At 57.0% G+C, this 13,235-nt stretch overlaps 2 protein-coding genes across 4 annotated transcripts in view; both read right to left on the bottom strand.

Annotated features, from left to right (window-relative positions):
* Nucleotides 1-822: 822 nt before the first annotated feature.
* FOXJ1 (forkhead box J1) lies at nucleotides 823-7,430 on the bottom strand. Its single transcript, XM_058038873.1, has 3 exons — nucleotides 7,263-7,430; nucleotides 5,841-6,396; nucleotides 823-3,197 (listed from the first exon to the last, which is right to left on the bottom strand). Exons 2-3 carry the CDS (start codon nucleotides 6,336-6,338, stop codon nucleotides 2,397-2,399), a joined length of 1,299 nt encoding a protein of 432 aa, XP_057894856.1. The 5' UTR covers nucleotides 6,339-6,396; nucleotides 7,263-7,430; the 3' UTR covers nucleotides 823-2,396.
* A 2,145-nt stretch (nucleotides 7,431-9,575) lies between these two features.
* Nucleotides 9,576-13,235, bottom strand: part of RNF157 (ring finger protein 157) — a 32,805-nt gene continuing 29,145 nt past the window's right edge. For 2 of the 3 annotated variants that reach the window (XM_058038762.1, XM_058038763.1), the window contains 2 exons: nucleotides 12,296-12,336; nucleotides 11,782-11,866 (listed from right to left, as the gene is read on the bottom strand). In XM_058038762.1, coding sequence (XP_057894745.1) covers nucleotides 12,296-12,336 — 41 coding nt within the window. In that variant the 3' untranslated portion in view covers nucleotides 11,782-11,866. Of the gene's footprint in view, nucleotides 11,867-12,295; nucleotides 12,337-13,235 lie in introns of all 3 variants that reach the window. The other variant, XM_058038761.1, reaches the window with a different exon arrangement.

Raw genomic sequence — 13,235 nt, 5'->3', positions numbered from 1 at the left:
AAATTCCCCTCCTCAGACACATCAAAGCTGTTCCCCCACCTTTTCCCAAGGTCAGCATCCTGCCTTCCCAGCACAAAGCACACACAGACCAAGGTGAGGGTCTGTCCTGAGCTCAGGACTTATTTTGGGTTGAGATTGGCTGGATTGGGAGCAGCTGTGGCAGCTCTGGGACTGGCTGCTGGGGTGCCTGGTGCTGGGGGATCCAGCAGATCCTTGGGGAGCTGAGAGTGTGCTCCTTATGTTCTCACCAGGAGAAGGGGGCTGTGTCCTGTGCCTGGTGCTGAGGGATCCAGCAGATCCCTGGGGAGCTATTGGGGTGCTCCTCATGTGCTCCCCAAGAGAAGGGGGCTGTGTCCTCAGGGCAAGAGGGTTGGGACATGCAGGAGTGGGTGCCCCAAAGCTGGAGCAGCTTCTGTGGAGCTCCTTCTCCCCACCCTGCACCCAAAAGGGCTCTGAAGCCACTTGGCCATCCTGGAGCATCTACCTGGCCAGGTGGAGACACAGCACAAGCCGAAGGAGCTGCCAGCCCCAGGAGCTCCCTGCAGGGCCAGGGAATGTTATTCCCAGGGTTGGAGCAGCTCCCAGGGCTCAGGATACCAGGCACAGCCAACCTTGTGTCACACAGGTGGCGTGTAACCATTGTCTCACTGAGGTTGGTTCGTGCCTCAGTTTCCCCACAGGGGATTTGCACAATTGTGCAAGTAAGTGAGAGCTCCCATGTCCTGGGACTGGGTTTACAAACAGGGCTGGGCTGGGGAAAGGAAACAAGGAGGCAAAAGGGGTTTTTTCTTCTCAATTTTTTTTTCTTTATTATTATTTTTTTTAAATTTGTAAATAACTTTGCATGAAAAAAGTTAAATTGCACAAGTATCTCTGTAGTTCTCCAACATAATCCCCAAAGCAGGAAAACAGAAGAAAAACAGCAAGTAAAAAGAAACACTGTCAATACAAACAACTACACAGACCCCAAAGCCCCTCCTAAGTGCTTTTGCAACCAAAACAGAATCTAAATACAATCTTCAATTTCTTTTGCCAAGTCTAAGACACACCACTAAAATTCCAGCTTCTACTTGCTCCTACCTAAAGGCTGCTCTACTTCTCACAGCCTATAGCAAAGCAGAGGCAAAGAATCTGGTTCTTGAGAGCTTCAAGTCAAGTTTCAGCAGAGTTTGGCTCTGCTCCCGAAATATTTCCAAGTTGCCTTGCACTGGCCCCACCACGCTCTCGCTGCACACCAAAGCTCCTCTTTGTGTGGATCCCTGTCGTGGCTGGATGGGACTTCATTCCCACTGCTGTCCCCTGTTGCATGCAGAGTCTTTGGCCTGAGCTCCTGGATGGAGCCTGGATGTGGATTTCTCTCCTCCTCAGCCCCAGCTGGGAGCGTTCAGTGGCTCCATCACCACCAGCTGAGGACCAGCCATGGGGCTTTCCTTGCACTCAGAGCCTGATGGAAGAGCTGGAGAAGTGAAGAGCAACAGTCTTGGATCAAAAAAGCAGAGGGGGGCTATGTCAGTGGGTGAGAGAGAGGGTCCATGGTGCTCCAGACCCTTTGGCAACTGCAGCAAGGGGTTTGGGTACAAAGAATACAAAAGCTGGTTTTGGGAGCATCCCCGTCCCTGCTGCTCCTCTCCTGCCAGGGCCAGTTCCTGGATTCTTCACAAAACCTGGTGGTGCAGGAGTCCTCCCTTGTGTGGTCTTTTTTTACAGAACAGTGAGCACAAAACCTTTAAACAGTGAAAATATAAAACAACTCTCAAACTGCATTTCCAGTCTTCCCCTCCCCCCTTTAAGAAATTCTAGTGCTAAAAAATATAGATTTCTTTGCATATATAATATGTAATAGATTATATAAAAACATCTAAAGAGGCACACTTGCTGAGTTTATAAACCTTTTCTTCTTCCCTAGGCACAAATCAGCTGGGATGTTGAACTTGGAGAATCCAGAAGGGACCTGTATTTTCTTACCAGCTAATTATCACACTGTACTTACCAACTGCACTGAGACAGAAAAAGGAAAGACAGAGAGAAACAAAGAGGTGTGGAAATTGCACTTTAGTCTATCTAATCCTAAACCACCAGGAATCTCATGTCTTAGATGGGATTTCGCAGGTAATTTTAGCCCTGATGGAAAAGAACCCATCGTAATTCACATTTCTTTTTTAAAAGTAAAATGTAAAAAAATAAGTAGTGTTGACTTTCTTCTCTTGAGAAAACTAGAGACTTCTGAGGTGTCCTTTGGAGACACAGCAGGCAGTTCCTGGGGTGGTAGGTTCTTTTCCCTGGTGTTTCTGGGAATAACCTTACAATGAAGCTGGTAAAAGTCACCTCTAAGTGGGCATCTCTAGGAAATCTTGTCCCTTTTAAGTCCCAGCTTGAGGAGAGCATCCTACACAGCCTTACAAGAGGCGTGCCAGGCTGCTCAGGTTGATGACATCTGCCAGCAAAGAGGCATCAATGTCTTCGAACACCTGGTCGATGTTGACACAATTGGAGAGGTAATCATTTGCCCCTTCATCCCAGGGATGCTCCAAGAAAGTGGTGGCCATGAGGGTTTCATTAAAGTCCAGGCTGTACTGGTTGGATTCAGTGACAACTTGTTCCTGCCCCTGGGGACACTCCACGTGCTGCCCTTGTCCTGTCCAGTCCAGGTCGCACGTGACGGGGTTGACGGAAGGCGGGAGCTCCATATCCACCAGCGTGGAGAAGTCTCCATTGAGGTTGGTGTTAAAGACAGTCTCCCAGTCAAAGACACCTTTGAGGGAGCCCAGCTCAGTCTGCTCCTCCTGGGTCATCAGGGCAGAGCTGGGCAGCCGGGCTGCCTTGGCCGTGGGCAGGGGCGAGGGCTGCTTGCGCTTCTGCCCCGCCTTGGTCCCCACGGGGCTCCAGCTCTGGCTGCTGGTGCTCTCCTCAAACTCTTTGAGCAGCTGCTGCGATGCCACGCTGGCCTCCAGGAGGCTGTTGGAGCTGCAGGAGGAGGAGGCTGGGCTGCCAACGTGCCGTGCCTCTGCCTGGGCTCTCCCAGAGAAGGCCGGGTGGATCTGCACCGGGGACATCCTGCGCTTCTTGTAGGTGCCGTACTTGAGCCGGTTGGCGTAGTAGGGGTCCAGCTTCCAAAATCCGCCCTTCCCCGGCTCGTCTTTCTCTCGAGGCACCTTGATGAAAGACTTGTTCAAGGACAGGTTGTGCCTGATGGAGTTCTGCAGCCAAAAGAGAAAGAAACCGAGGCTGAATGCTTGTCTGCTGTGGGACCTACCTGTGTGGGGAGGCTGGTGGAGGTTGTCAGCAAGGACCTTTGGGAAAACAAAGGAGAACTGGCAACATCCAGAACTCCAAGGCTATAAAGTCCCTCAAACCCCTGAGTTTTCCCCCCTGAGCCTCCAGCAGTTTTCCTGTCTCCCATCTCATCCAGCAGGAGCCAAGGGGGTTCAAGCTAGGACTTGCCACCAATGGGAATCTTTTGGGTGGCTCTCCTTGGCTGGAAACTGGGGCCATGGGGCCTTGAATCATGCAGAGCACTGGGAGAAACTGGCTTGAATTGCTCTAGGCATGGAGCTGGGCTGGAGGAGGTTGGAGCCTCCTTTGTGCCACGGAGGAAGAGGTGGGTCTCCACACCCATGTGGCCATGGCCCCTTGACAAGGGACAACACATGGCAGCACTGTGGGGGGATGGCAATCAGGGCCCTGCTGGCATCCCCCAGTTCAACTGTGCCTATTGTTAGTGTTGAGAGGAAAATATGTGGACAAAACACAGGCACCATGCCTTCCCCCAGCCAGGCTGGCACAAATCAGACGGGAGAACACGGAGAGACACGTGGGCTGTTCCACCCTGCGCGTCCCCAGAGGTGCCTCCTGGCCCAGGGAAGCTCGGTGTGAAATCACTGCATCTTCATCAGCCACTGCTCAAATAAGCTGAGGGAAAAAAAAAAAAAAGGGTGGTGGGGGGGGAAGAAAAGGAGGAGTTTCTGCTCCCGTCGAGCTGTTCTGAAACCCTGAATGTGCCTGGAGTGATGTGAATAATCAGAAAGGAAACTCAGTTATTGGGCAAATAACTCCACAAAGCCAGGACTGTACTAAGAGATTGGATATGGTGGAGGTGTTTTTTTTTTTTTTTAATGTTGCCTGGATATCTTTATGCTTATTCATCCATAATCCGTAGTGCCGAATAGGAAAAACAAGGCTCAATTGCTTAGAGCTGTTGAAAAACATGCACACACACACTCACACACACACACACACACAACAAAACCCTCCTCTGGGCTGGAGCTCCTTGGGTTTGTTGGCTCCTCTCCAAAGCACTCAGCTCCCACAGGAATATATCCATCTCCCCCCCAGACTATGGGTGGCATGACCTTTCCAGGCTGTCTTCACGTACGGGAATCGGGATAGGGGATGAGAACACAGCCTGGACAAGAAAGAAAAGGAAAAAAAAAAAAAAAAAAGAAAGAAAGGGAGAAAAAAAAGTGAAAAGAAACAAAAGATTAAAAAAAAAAGGGAAGAAAAAAAAGAAGAAGCAAGAACACAGATATTCCCCCACACAATCCAGGCTGTGGTAACTCCAATTTTACTGTGTAATGAAATTTTATAAGGTTCAGAGACTTGAAAGCTGAATTCTCTGCTGCCCATCTCTCCTCCCCATCCCAAACTCCGCTCAGCCCAGGCTGAATTATTACTCAGCCAGTCAACATATTTATCATTCCTGCCTGCAACGGTCCAGGGTACCCCCTGCATCTCTGCAGAGAGGGATTGAAAACCTTCTTTCTTTTTTTAATGAACACATTTAATTAAAAACCTTGTGAATGCCCAGCCATGAAGTGTGCAGGAGAAAGTCAACTCGTTGGCAACCCAGCTCCTGCTTCCAAATCACTTTCACAGGAGTGCAAGAGGGGGACCAAAATGGCCCTGGAGGGAGACCAGGAAGGATTCCCTTCCCCATGATGGGCTTCAAGAGCCACTGGAGACCCACCTGCCTGGAGAGAAGGTGGGCAATGCCTGGGCTTTGCAGTGGGGTTCTCCAGCCCTGCTTGGATGGGCACTGCCATCAGGATTAGTGACACGCTGTGGATTTAGGATGGGAATAACCCCAGAGCAGGGATGAGCCCCCCCAGGGCCCTCCAGCCCTGCCGTGTCCTAGAAAACCTCACGTGCCAGAGGTCTCCTCGTGTGACAGAGGAGGGCAGTGAGCCAAGGAGGCTGGGAAAAGCCCCTGGGCTTCAGGCTGTCCCCAAAGCTTTCGAGCCTGGGGGCTGTCCCCTCCCCACTGGGGACAGCAGCCCAAATTAACCCCTCCTGGGCTTCCCTGTGCAGCTCTCACCAGCTCATCCCAGTGATGGAGCCTCCTTGGGGCCAGGAGCTCCGTGCTCTGCCCTGCTTAGAAAGCAGCAGCATTTCAGCACATCCCAGTGGGACCTTGTCCAACAAGTGGCATCTCCATCCCTGCCCCATGCCTGGTGTTCAGCACCCAGGGACACTGGACCTGGCACCTTCTCCAGGTGTGCTCAGCCCTGAGGGACCCAGGGCCCCATGAGAACTCCAGGAACGGAGGCACTGAGAGGTCTTTGCCACGAAGCCAAGAGGAGTCTCAGGTGCCAGGAGCTCAACCAGCACCTCCCTGCTCCCAAAGCAGTCCTGGGCTCTCCCCACCACGGCTCCTTCCCTCTGCCCCTCCTGTGGCCGTGGCATTTGTGCCCAGCCAAGTTCTTTCCCATTCCAGCCCTTCCCACTGGAGGCTGCTGCCACTCTTTTCCCAGTGGGACCCAGCAGGATCTTGTCTTGCAGGGTGGAGCTGTGGAAAGCCCAGCTCAGCCCTGCAGGGAGAGCGGCCGAGGCTCCTCATGCCCTACCTGCCAGGTGGGGTCAGCGTGTCGGAAGTAGCAGAAGTTGTCAGTAATCCACTTGTAGATGGCAGAGAGGGTGATTTTGGGTTTATTGCTGGCCTCCATGGCCATGCAGATGAGGGTGGCGTACGAGTAGGGGGGCTTGACGTGAGGGTTGGTCTTGTAGTCGATGTCCCCGGCCAGATGAGGGGGCACAGCCGGGTCGTGCTGCGAGCTGGAGGAGGTGGAGGAGGAGACGGGAGTGCAGGGCGTGTGCCGAGTGCCCTTGCAGGCCGGGTCAGCGGCCAGCGGCGAGCACGGAGACTCGAAATCAACCAGGCTGAACAGGCTCTCGCTCATGGTGTAACAGTCCTGCGGGTCCGAGCCGGAGTACAGCTGAGGCAGGCCAGTCTGCGCCACCGTGAAGTCCCTCAGCCACATGAGGTCGGGCAGGCTGTCATCCAGGTCTTCCTCCACGCACTTCAATTTGCCCTTGGCTTTCAGTGCCTGGCCTGGCCACGCCATGCCTCCCTCGGTGCTTCCCAGGCTGCACGGGAACGGGAGGGAAGGGATGGGGCAGGTCCTGCAACAACAAGAGGGAGGGGGTGAGGTTCCCCAAGGTGCAGTCTCTTCTGACAGCCAGGCAGGGCCACCCCTGGGTGCTCCTGGAGCTGCTGGGTGAGACCCATGCTTGGTGTGCTGTGCAGGGACCTGCAACGCCTGCCCTGAGGGGCTTTAGCACCCTTAAACCTCAGGGAAATTCCCTCAAACTCCCACAGCTCAGTGTCACCCACTGACCCTGAGGGGCTTTAGCACCCTTAAACCTCGGGGAAATTGCCTCAAACTCCCACACCTCAATGTCACCCACTGACTCTGAGGGGCTTTAGCACCCTTGAACCTCAGGGAAACTCCTCCACCTCAGTGTCACTCACTGACCTGCTGCCCAGCAAGCTCTTGGCTGAAAAAGAATTTTAAAAAAACCCAACAGAAAGCCCCTCAAACAACCAAAATCCAGCCCTGCCATCCCACAAAGTGAGGTTGTTTCTTGGGAACACACATCTCTAGATACATGGCACTCACAGGACTGACTCTCAGCATTCCCCACCAGGACAAAATACTTGAAAGTTTCCCCCCTTGCAGCCAACCTCTCTCGGTTTGATGCTAATTCTGCTTTTACTTCCCGTGGTACCCAGGAACAACTCAGGGGTGGGCTGGGGGAGCTGGTGGGGTCCCACCCCGAGCACACCCTGAGTCAGAGCGAGCCGGCAGCTTCAGACTTTGGGGAATCCTGTGTCGGGGACGTGAATTTTAACCCGAAATCCCGAGTGCTTGGGCCAGGAGGGAGCGCCGGGAGGGCGCACACCCGGAGCCGCCTCCCCGCTCGCACCCCCCGCCCCAAACGGCGGCTCCGGCCGCGCTGCCCTTCCCACCCCCGCCGCACCCCCTTACCCCGTCCCGGTGCCGGTGTCGCCTCCCGACAGGCAAAGTTCACGACACAGTAAGAAGCTTCTGGAAAAACGGGAGACGAGAGGGGAAAAAACCACCAAAAAAATACCAAAAAAAAACGAAAAAAAAAAAAAAAGAGGGGGGAGTAAGAGAAGAAAAGGGGGAAGAGAGGCCCGGTGGGTGCCGGGGCTGCCCGTGCCGGCCGCTGCGGGGTGCCCGGGCCGGGCCGTGCCCGCCGAGCCGCCGTGAGCCGCGGCCGCCCCGTGCGGGGTTAAGTAGCGGCTCCGGGAGGCTTCGCGCGTTGCCATAGCGACGCCACGCCCCGTAAACATCCTCCGGGCACGCCATTGGCCTGCGCGTTGCCATGGGGACGGGGCGGGGCCCGGGGATGCCGTGGGACCGGGCAGGGGAGATGGGGAGGATCAGGGGGGCTCTGGGGTGACCTTATCGCGGCTGTTCCCTCTGAAGGGAGCCCTGACAAGGCTGGGGAGAGCCCCGGGAGATGGGGAGGTTCTGGGGTGACCTTATCGCGGCTTTTTGGCACCTGAAGGGAGCCCTGACAAGGCTGGAGAGAGCCCCAAGAGATGGGGAGGATCAGGGGGTCTCTGGGATGACCTTATCGTGGCTTTTCCCCTCCTGAAGGAGCAATGACAAGGCTGGGGAGAGCCCGAAGGGGTGGGGAGGCTCTGGGAGGGATCTGAGGTGACCTTATTGCGGCTTTTCCCCTCCTGAAGGAGCAATGACAAGGCTGGGGAGAGCCTGAAGGGATGGGGAGGCTCTGGGGTGACTCTGGGGTGACCTTATCGCGGCTTTTTGGCACCTGAAGGGAGTCAAAAAGTGGCTGGAGAGCACCGAGCCAGGCCAGAGGGGTGGGGAGGCTCTGGGGTGACCTTATCGCGGCTTTTCCCCCTGAAGGGAGCCGTGACAAGCTTGGGGAGAGCCCCAGGAGATGGGGAGGCTCTGGGGAGGATCTGGGGTGACCTTATCGCAGCTGTTCCCTCTGAAGGGAGCCGTGAGGAGGCTGGAGAGAGCTCAGAGAGATGGGGAGGCTCTGGGGGGCTCTGGGGTGACCTTATCTTGGCTTTTCTGCACCTGAAGGGAGCTCTAAGAAGGCTGGAGAGGGCTGAGCCCAGCCCCGAGAGATGGGGAGCCTCTGGCATGACCTTATGGTGGCTTTTCTGCGCCTGAAGGGAGCCGTGACAAGGCTGGAGAGGGACTTAGGGTGATAGGAAAAAGGGGAATGGCTTCAAACCAAAAGAGAGTGGGTTTAGGCTGGATTGTAGAGAGAAATTCTTGTGAGGGTGGTGGAACAGGTTGCTCAGAGAAGCTGTGGATGGAATAGTTCAGGGCCACGTTGGATGGGGTTTGGAGCAGCCTGGGATGGTGGAAGGTGTCCTTGCCTGTGGTGTGGCGGGGTTGGAGCTGGATGATCTTTGATGTGTGTTCCAACCCAAACCATTTCTATGTGATTCTCTGCAAAGCTGTGTCCTGCCCCTCCAGGGGCACCCCCAGCCCTTTGCCTCCTACCTGTGCCCCCATCCTATTTCTTGCTCCTGATGCACCCACAGTGGTGAGGGCAAAGCAGAAGTGGGGCTGGCAGGCTCCAAAAATAAAGGATGGATTCTGCCTTCATTTAATTTTAAAAATTACAGCCACAGGCTTCTCTAAGAAATCCTTGCCTCCTAACTGCTGTTCTGAGAGCTTTAACAGAGGCCAGGGAAGGATCTCTTTGAAGGATCTGACCATCTGCAAGGCATTCCCCCCAGCTTCAGTCATGGGTGGGACTCGATTCTCTCAGAGGCCTTTTCCAATCTGATTGATTCTGATTTTGACTTTGATTCAGCTCCAAGCTGCTTCCCCCCACCATCATCAGCCCCTTCTACTAAGCCCAAATGATAACCCCCTTACAGCCCTCCTCACCTTCCAGCCTTCAGCTCCCTGCACACATTTTCTTCCCCACCACTGGAGGATTTCTCCTGCATGAGCTCCCAGCTCTTTGTTGCTCCTCTTCTCCCCCAGGAAAAGTTCCCTCTGGGTGTCCTCACCCATGCAGCACTGACAGAGCCACCCACACCACCCAGCAGGAAGATGCCTCTAGCCCAGGCCAGACTCTTCCTGCAGAGATTTGGTTTGCATTTGCCCTTCTCCATCCTGGCAGGATTTAGGACAGTTGGGAAGTGTTTTAGGACGTTTGGATCAGCTGGGCTGTTTTGGAGGAATTACCTGGGTGCTCCCAGCCAAAGAGGGTTTTTACTCACCAAATCCCCCCAAACCCCGACTGCCCTCACCCTGACGCCACAAAATCACTCTGGACACTTTGTCGACATAAGATACCCTTTATTAAACATACTCTTAAAATCCAAAACATGCTCAAAGCAAAATCATAAGCAGCAGTCTGGTTTCCTTCCTTAAATCCCTGACAGGTGTGTCACCGGAACGAGGGGCTGTCACCCTCCACCCCTGGCAGCTCCTGCCTGCCCAAACCCCGCCCGGGCGGCCGAGGAGGCGCTGCTGCCGCCCGTGCCCAAATCCCGTCTCTCCTGTGCCACCCAGAGGATGATTCCCTGCTCACAGCCCGGCCGCAGCATCCTCCCGGCTCCTCGGCATCGCTCCCGCAGCCACCCCGTGCTGTCTGTCTGTCTGTCTGTCTGTTTGTCTGGCTGGCTGCTGCAGCCCTGGGGACACCGCTCAGAGGAGCCAGAAAACCCTCCCGGCCTCTCCCAAGCCCTCCTTGCTCTGCTGCCTGTGCCAGGGTGCCAGGCCAGCTGTCCTTGTCCCCTCTGGAGCCACCGGGAAGGTTGGGCTTTGCTAGACGAGGAGCACCAGCCCGATTTTCCCTCCCCTGCCCATGCTGGAGGCCTAGGGAGAGATGGCTGCCGAGGATTTCTCAGCTCAGCATGATGGTGAACCTCCAGAGCTGCTCCTGTGTGCTGCTCCTTAGGGCTGGGACACCCAGCATGTCCCCAAACGGGGCACAGGGCTTGTCCCCACCACCTGAGCCCTCCCTGCGTTTGCAGCTCCCACCTGGCATGCCACAGGATGGCGTTCTGGAGATCAAACACCCAGCCCTGCCTCCCCAGGGGGAATTTGGGAGCTGTTGAGCTCAGAGGAGACACAGCCAGCCCAGAGGAGAAAGCAGCAGGATGGTTGGCTCCAAACCCTCCTCTGGCAGGACCCACACGGAGCAAGGCAGAGACAACACCCCCAGCCCCCAAAAGGGCTTCATCCCTCTCAAGGAGCCACAGTCATCATCAGCACAATTTCTCTGCCGTGGGGATGGCACTGGGAACCTGCTTCCACCCCTGCAGGGACCCTGCTGTCAGTGCAGGAACATCTCTGTGCTAAGGTGGCTCTGAAATGCAGCTTGTCCTGCAAAGAGCAGGAGGAGGAGGAGGTGGCCTTTGCTGCCACGGTGACAAAACCAGGGGGAAAAGGGAGGCTCAGCTCCCACCCTGGGCTGCCCCAAACAGCTCCAGAGCCTGCTAGATTGGGATGCAGGGTCTGATGCTGCTCCAAGTGATTCCTGCCTGTCCCTGACGCTCTCTGGAGCGGAGCCTGGCCTTGCCAGTGGCCCCAGGAGCCCCCAAGGTCTGTGGCTTTGTCCCTCCTGCTTTACTATCCCTGTGTGTCTGCCCTTGGAGTAAATCCACTTATGCTGCCAGCCCAGTGCTGGCCAGAGGGATGGGGATGGAGATGGGGGCAGCCCCCACAGCCTCATCCACCCCCTGCTACAAAGTGTTATGGGGAGGGCAGGACGGGGGGCATGGGGTGACACTTTTGGCACTTGTTCCAGAGAGAGGGCGCAGCCCAGAGCCCTGAGCTCACGGCAGGGTGGAAGACAGAGGATAAATTGTCAATGCCCAGGGGCTGGTGATGGGCTGGGGGCAGTACCAGGCCTCCTGCCCACCCCTGGGGCCGGGCCCAGGAGCCCAGATGCTGCTCGGGAGGAGAGCAGAGCGAGGGGCAGCTGTGGGGGCAGACTTACTGCCAGTGCATGAATGGGACATCCTATGGCATGGGGACAGCTCATGGCAGGGCAGGGCCATGGGCCAGCAAACCTGGGGGGAGACAGCCCCCCATGAAAGTCAGCAGCTCATGCACCAAGGATGCCAATCCCAACACTCATCCTAGAGCCCACGGCCCTGAACAGCGTCCTCCCATTGTCCCCACCCACCCACCCACCCACATCCCAGAACCCCTTGGTGAGGTGACCCTGTCCCATCTGCTCCACACTTGGAGAAGAGGAGCCTGGGGGTGTAAGATGATGGAGAAGGGGGCAGGAGGGGACCCCAGCCCATCCCTGTTGTGGCTGGAGAATGGGAAGGTGCCAGCGGGGGGCTCCAAGGTAACATGGCTTTCAGCCCCCGCAGAGAAGTCGAGGTTACCCGTCTTTTCTTTTGCAAATCAGTCCTGGTACAGCCGAGGGGTGGCGGTGGCGGTGCCCAGGGTGCCCGGACACCGGGGTCCCTCTGGGCGGGCAGGGGGCTCCGTGCCCCCCAGGCTGGGCCCTCACACGGGCAGGGCGGGCGCTGCCGGGTCCGGGGGGCCAGGGGGGCAGCGGGGCCGGGGCTGCTGCAGCCCCACGTTGTTGTTGGCTGCCTCTGGGCCTGGGGGGAGAAACAGGGGGTTAGGGGCTCCCAAAGCCTGCTGGTGGGCTTGTTTTTCCACGGGGGGTGTGATTTATTGTCCCAAAGTGACGCCCACCTCCCCAGCCCCCGTTGAGTTCTGACTGGGGCGTGCCTGCACTTACCTGTCCAGGCTGGGGAGCCCCTAAAAACCCCAATTTCTCAGGAATGCTGAGGGCCAAAGGGAAGAACAGCACAACCATCGCTGGGTCTAAATAACCCAAATGAAGGGGGCCACCCATGCCCAGTGAGAGGCCACATGCAGGTGCCCTGTGGGGCTGCAGGTCAGGCACCAAGGGATGTCCCCTGGCCTGGGCAGTGAGGGGGCCACCAGCAATGGCGACAACGCAGTGCCACCCCCCGGGGGACAGGGCACGGGGCAGATGCAGCTCTGGGGTCTCACGGTCTCACCTATTCCTCAATGTTAATGGGGCAGGAGTCCGGCACGGCGGCTGCGAGGCAGGAGAGACCAGAAGGCACAAGGTGAAGGCGGGAGCGGCGGGGACACGGGGAGGGGACACGGGGACATGCACACGAGCAGCACACGGGGTGGCAGCGGGGCCTGGGCGTCTCATCCCCTGGGAACGGCTCCGGGACGGGGCAGGAGCTGCCACCGGGCACGGGGTGAGGGTCCCCATGCTGGAGCCCCCCAGGGTTTGGTGCCAAGGGAACCGAGGGGTGACATGCTCGTGGTGCGGGGGCAGCTGGGTCCCCCCATGCCTCCTCTCAGGCTGCAGGCTGCCAGGGCAGGGGGATGGCAGAGCTCGGCCCGTGGCTTGTGTCCCACCACCAAACCCATCAGAGGCTGCGTGGTGCCCTTAGGAAGGGGGTGCACCCCTGAGGCAGCTTGGCTGCACCCTCCAGCGAGGTTAAACCCTGTGCCCAGGGCAGCTCTGAGCTGAGGGACTGTGTGAGGCCATGCCAAGGCCGAGGGCTGAGGCTTTCTCAGAGGGGGAGCAACAGAATCCTGCTGCCTGCTGATTTATGGGAGGTGACAGCTGCCATTTCGAGTGGCTTTTCACGGCGAGCTCAGGCTGGAGAGCGAGGCACGTTAAATCTGCAGATCCCCGAGGGGATGGATAATTAAACAGGACCACACGTACATGCACACGGAAATCCCATTAAGGGCTTGATATGGCCTAAGTCACTGCAGTGCTCCAGTGCAGAGACCCAGCTGTGCTCTGTGCACCCCTGACAGGAGCAGGGCTGGGGCAGCAGGACATGGGCTGGCCCTGGAGCAGGGTGCCAGCCCTGTGCCCACCCACCCCCTGCCCCTTGTGCTGCTGGAAGGGTCTCCCCTGCTGCCAGAGCTGCCCTGGGCAGACCAAAATCCATCCAAATCCATCCTGGT

This window comes from Melospiza georgiana, chromosome 21 (assembly GCF_028018845.1).
Source record: "Melospiza georgiana isolate bMelGeo1 chromosome 21, bMelGeo1.pri, whole genome shotgun sequence".
NCBI lineage: Eukaryota > Metazoa > Chordata > Aves > Passeriformes > Passerellidae > Melospiza > Melospiza georgiana.
Note: the sequence above shows the minus strand (reverse complement) of the source record. Positions and strands in the feature narration are given on the sequence as shown.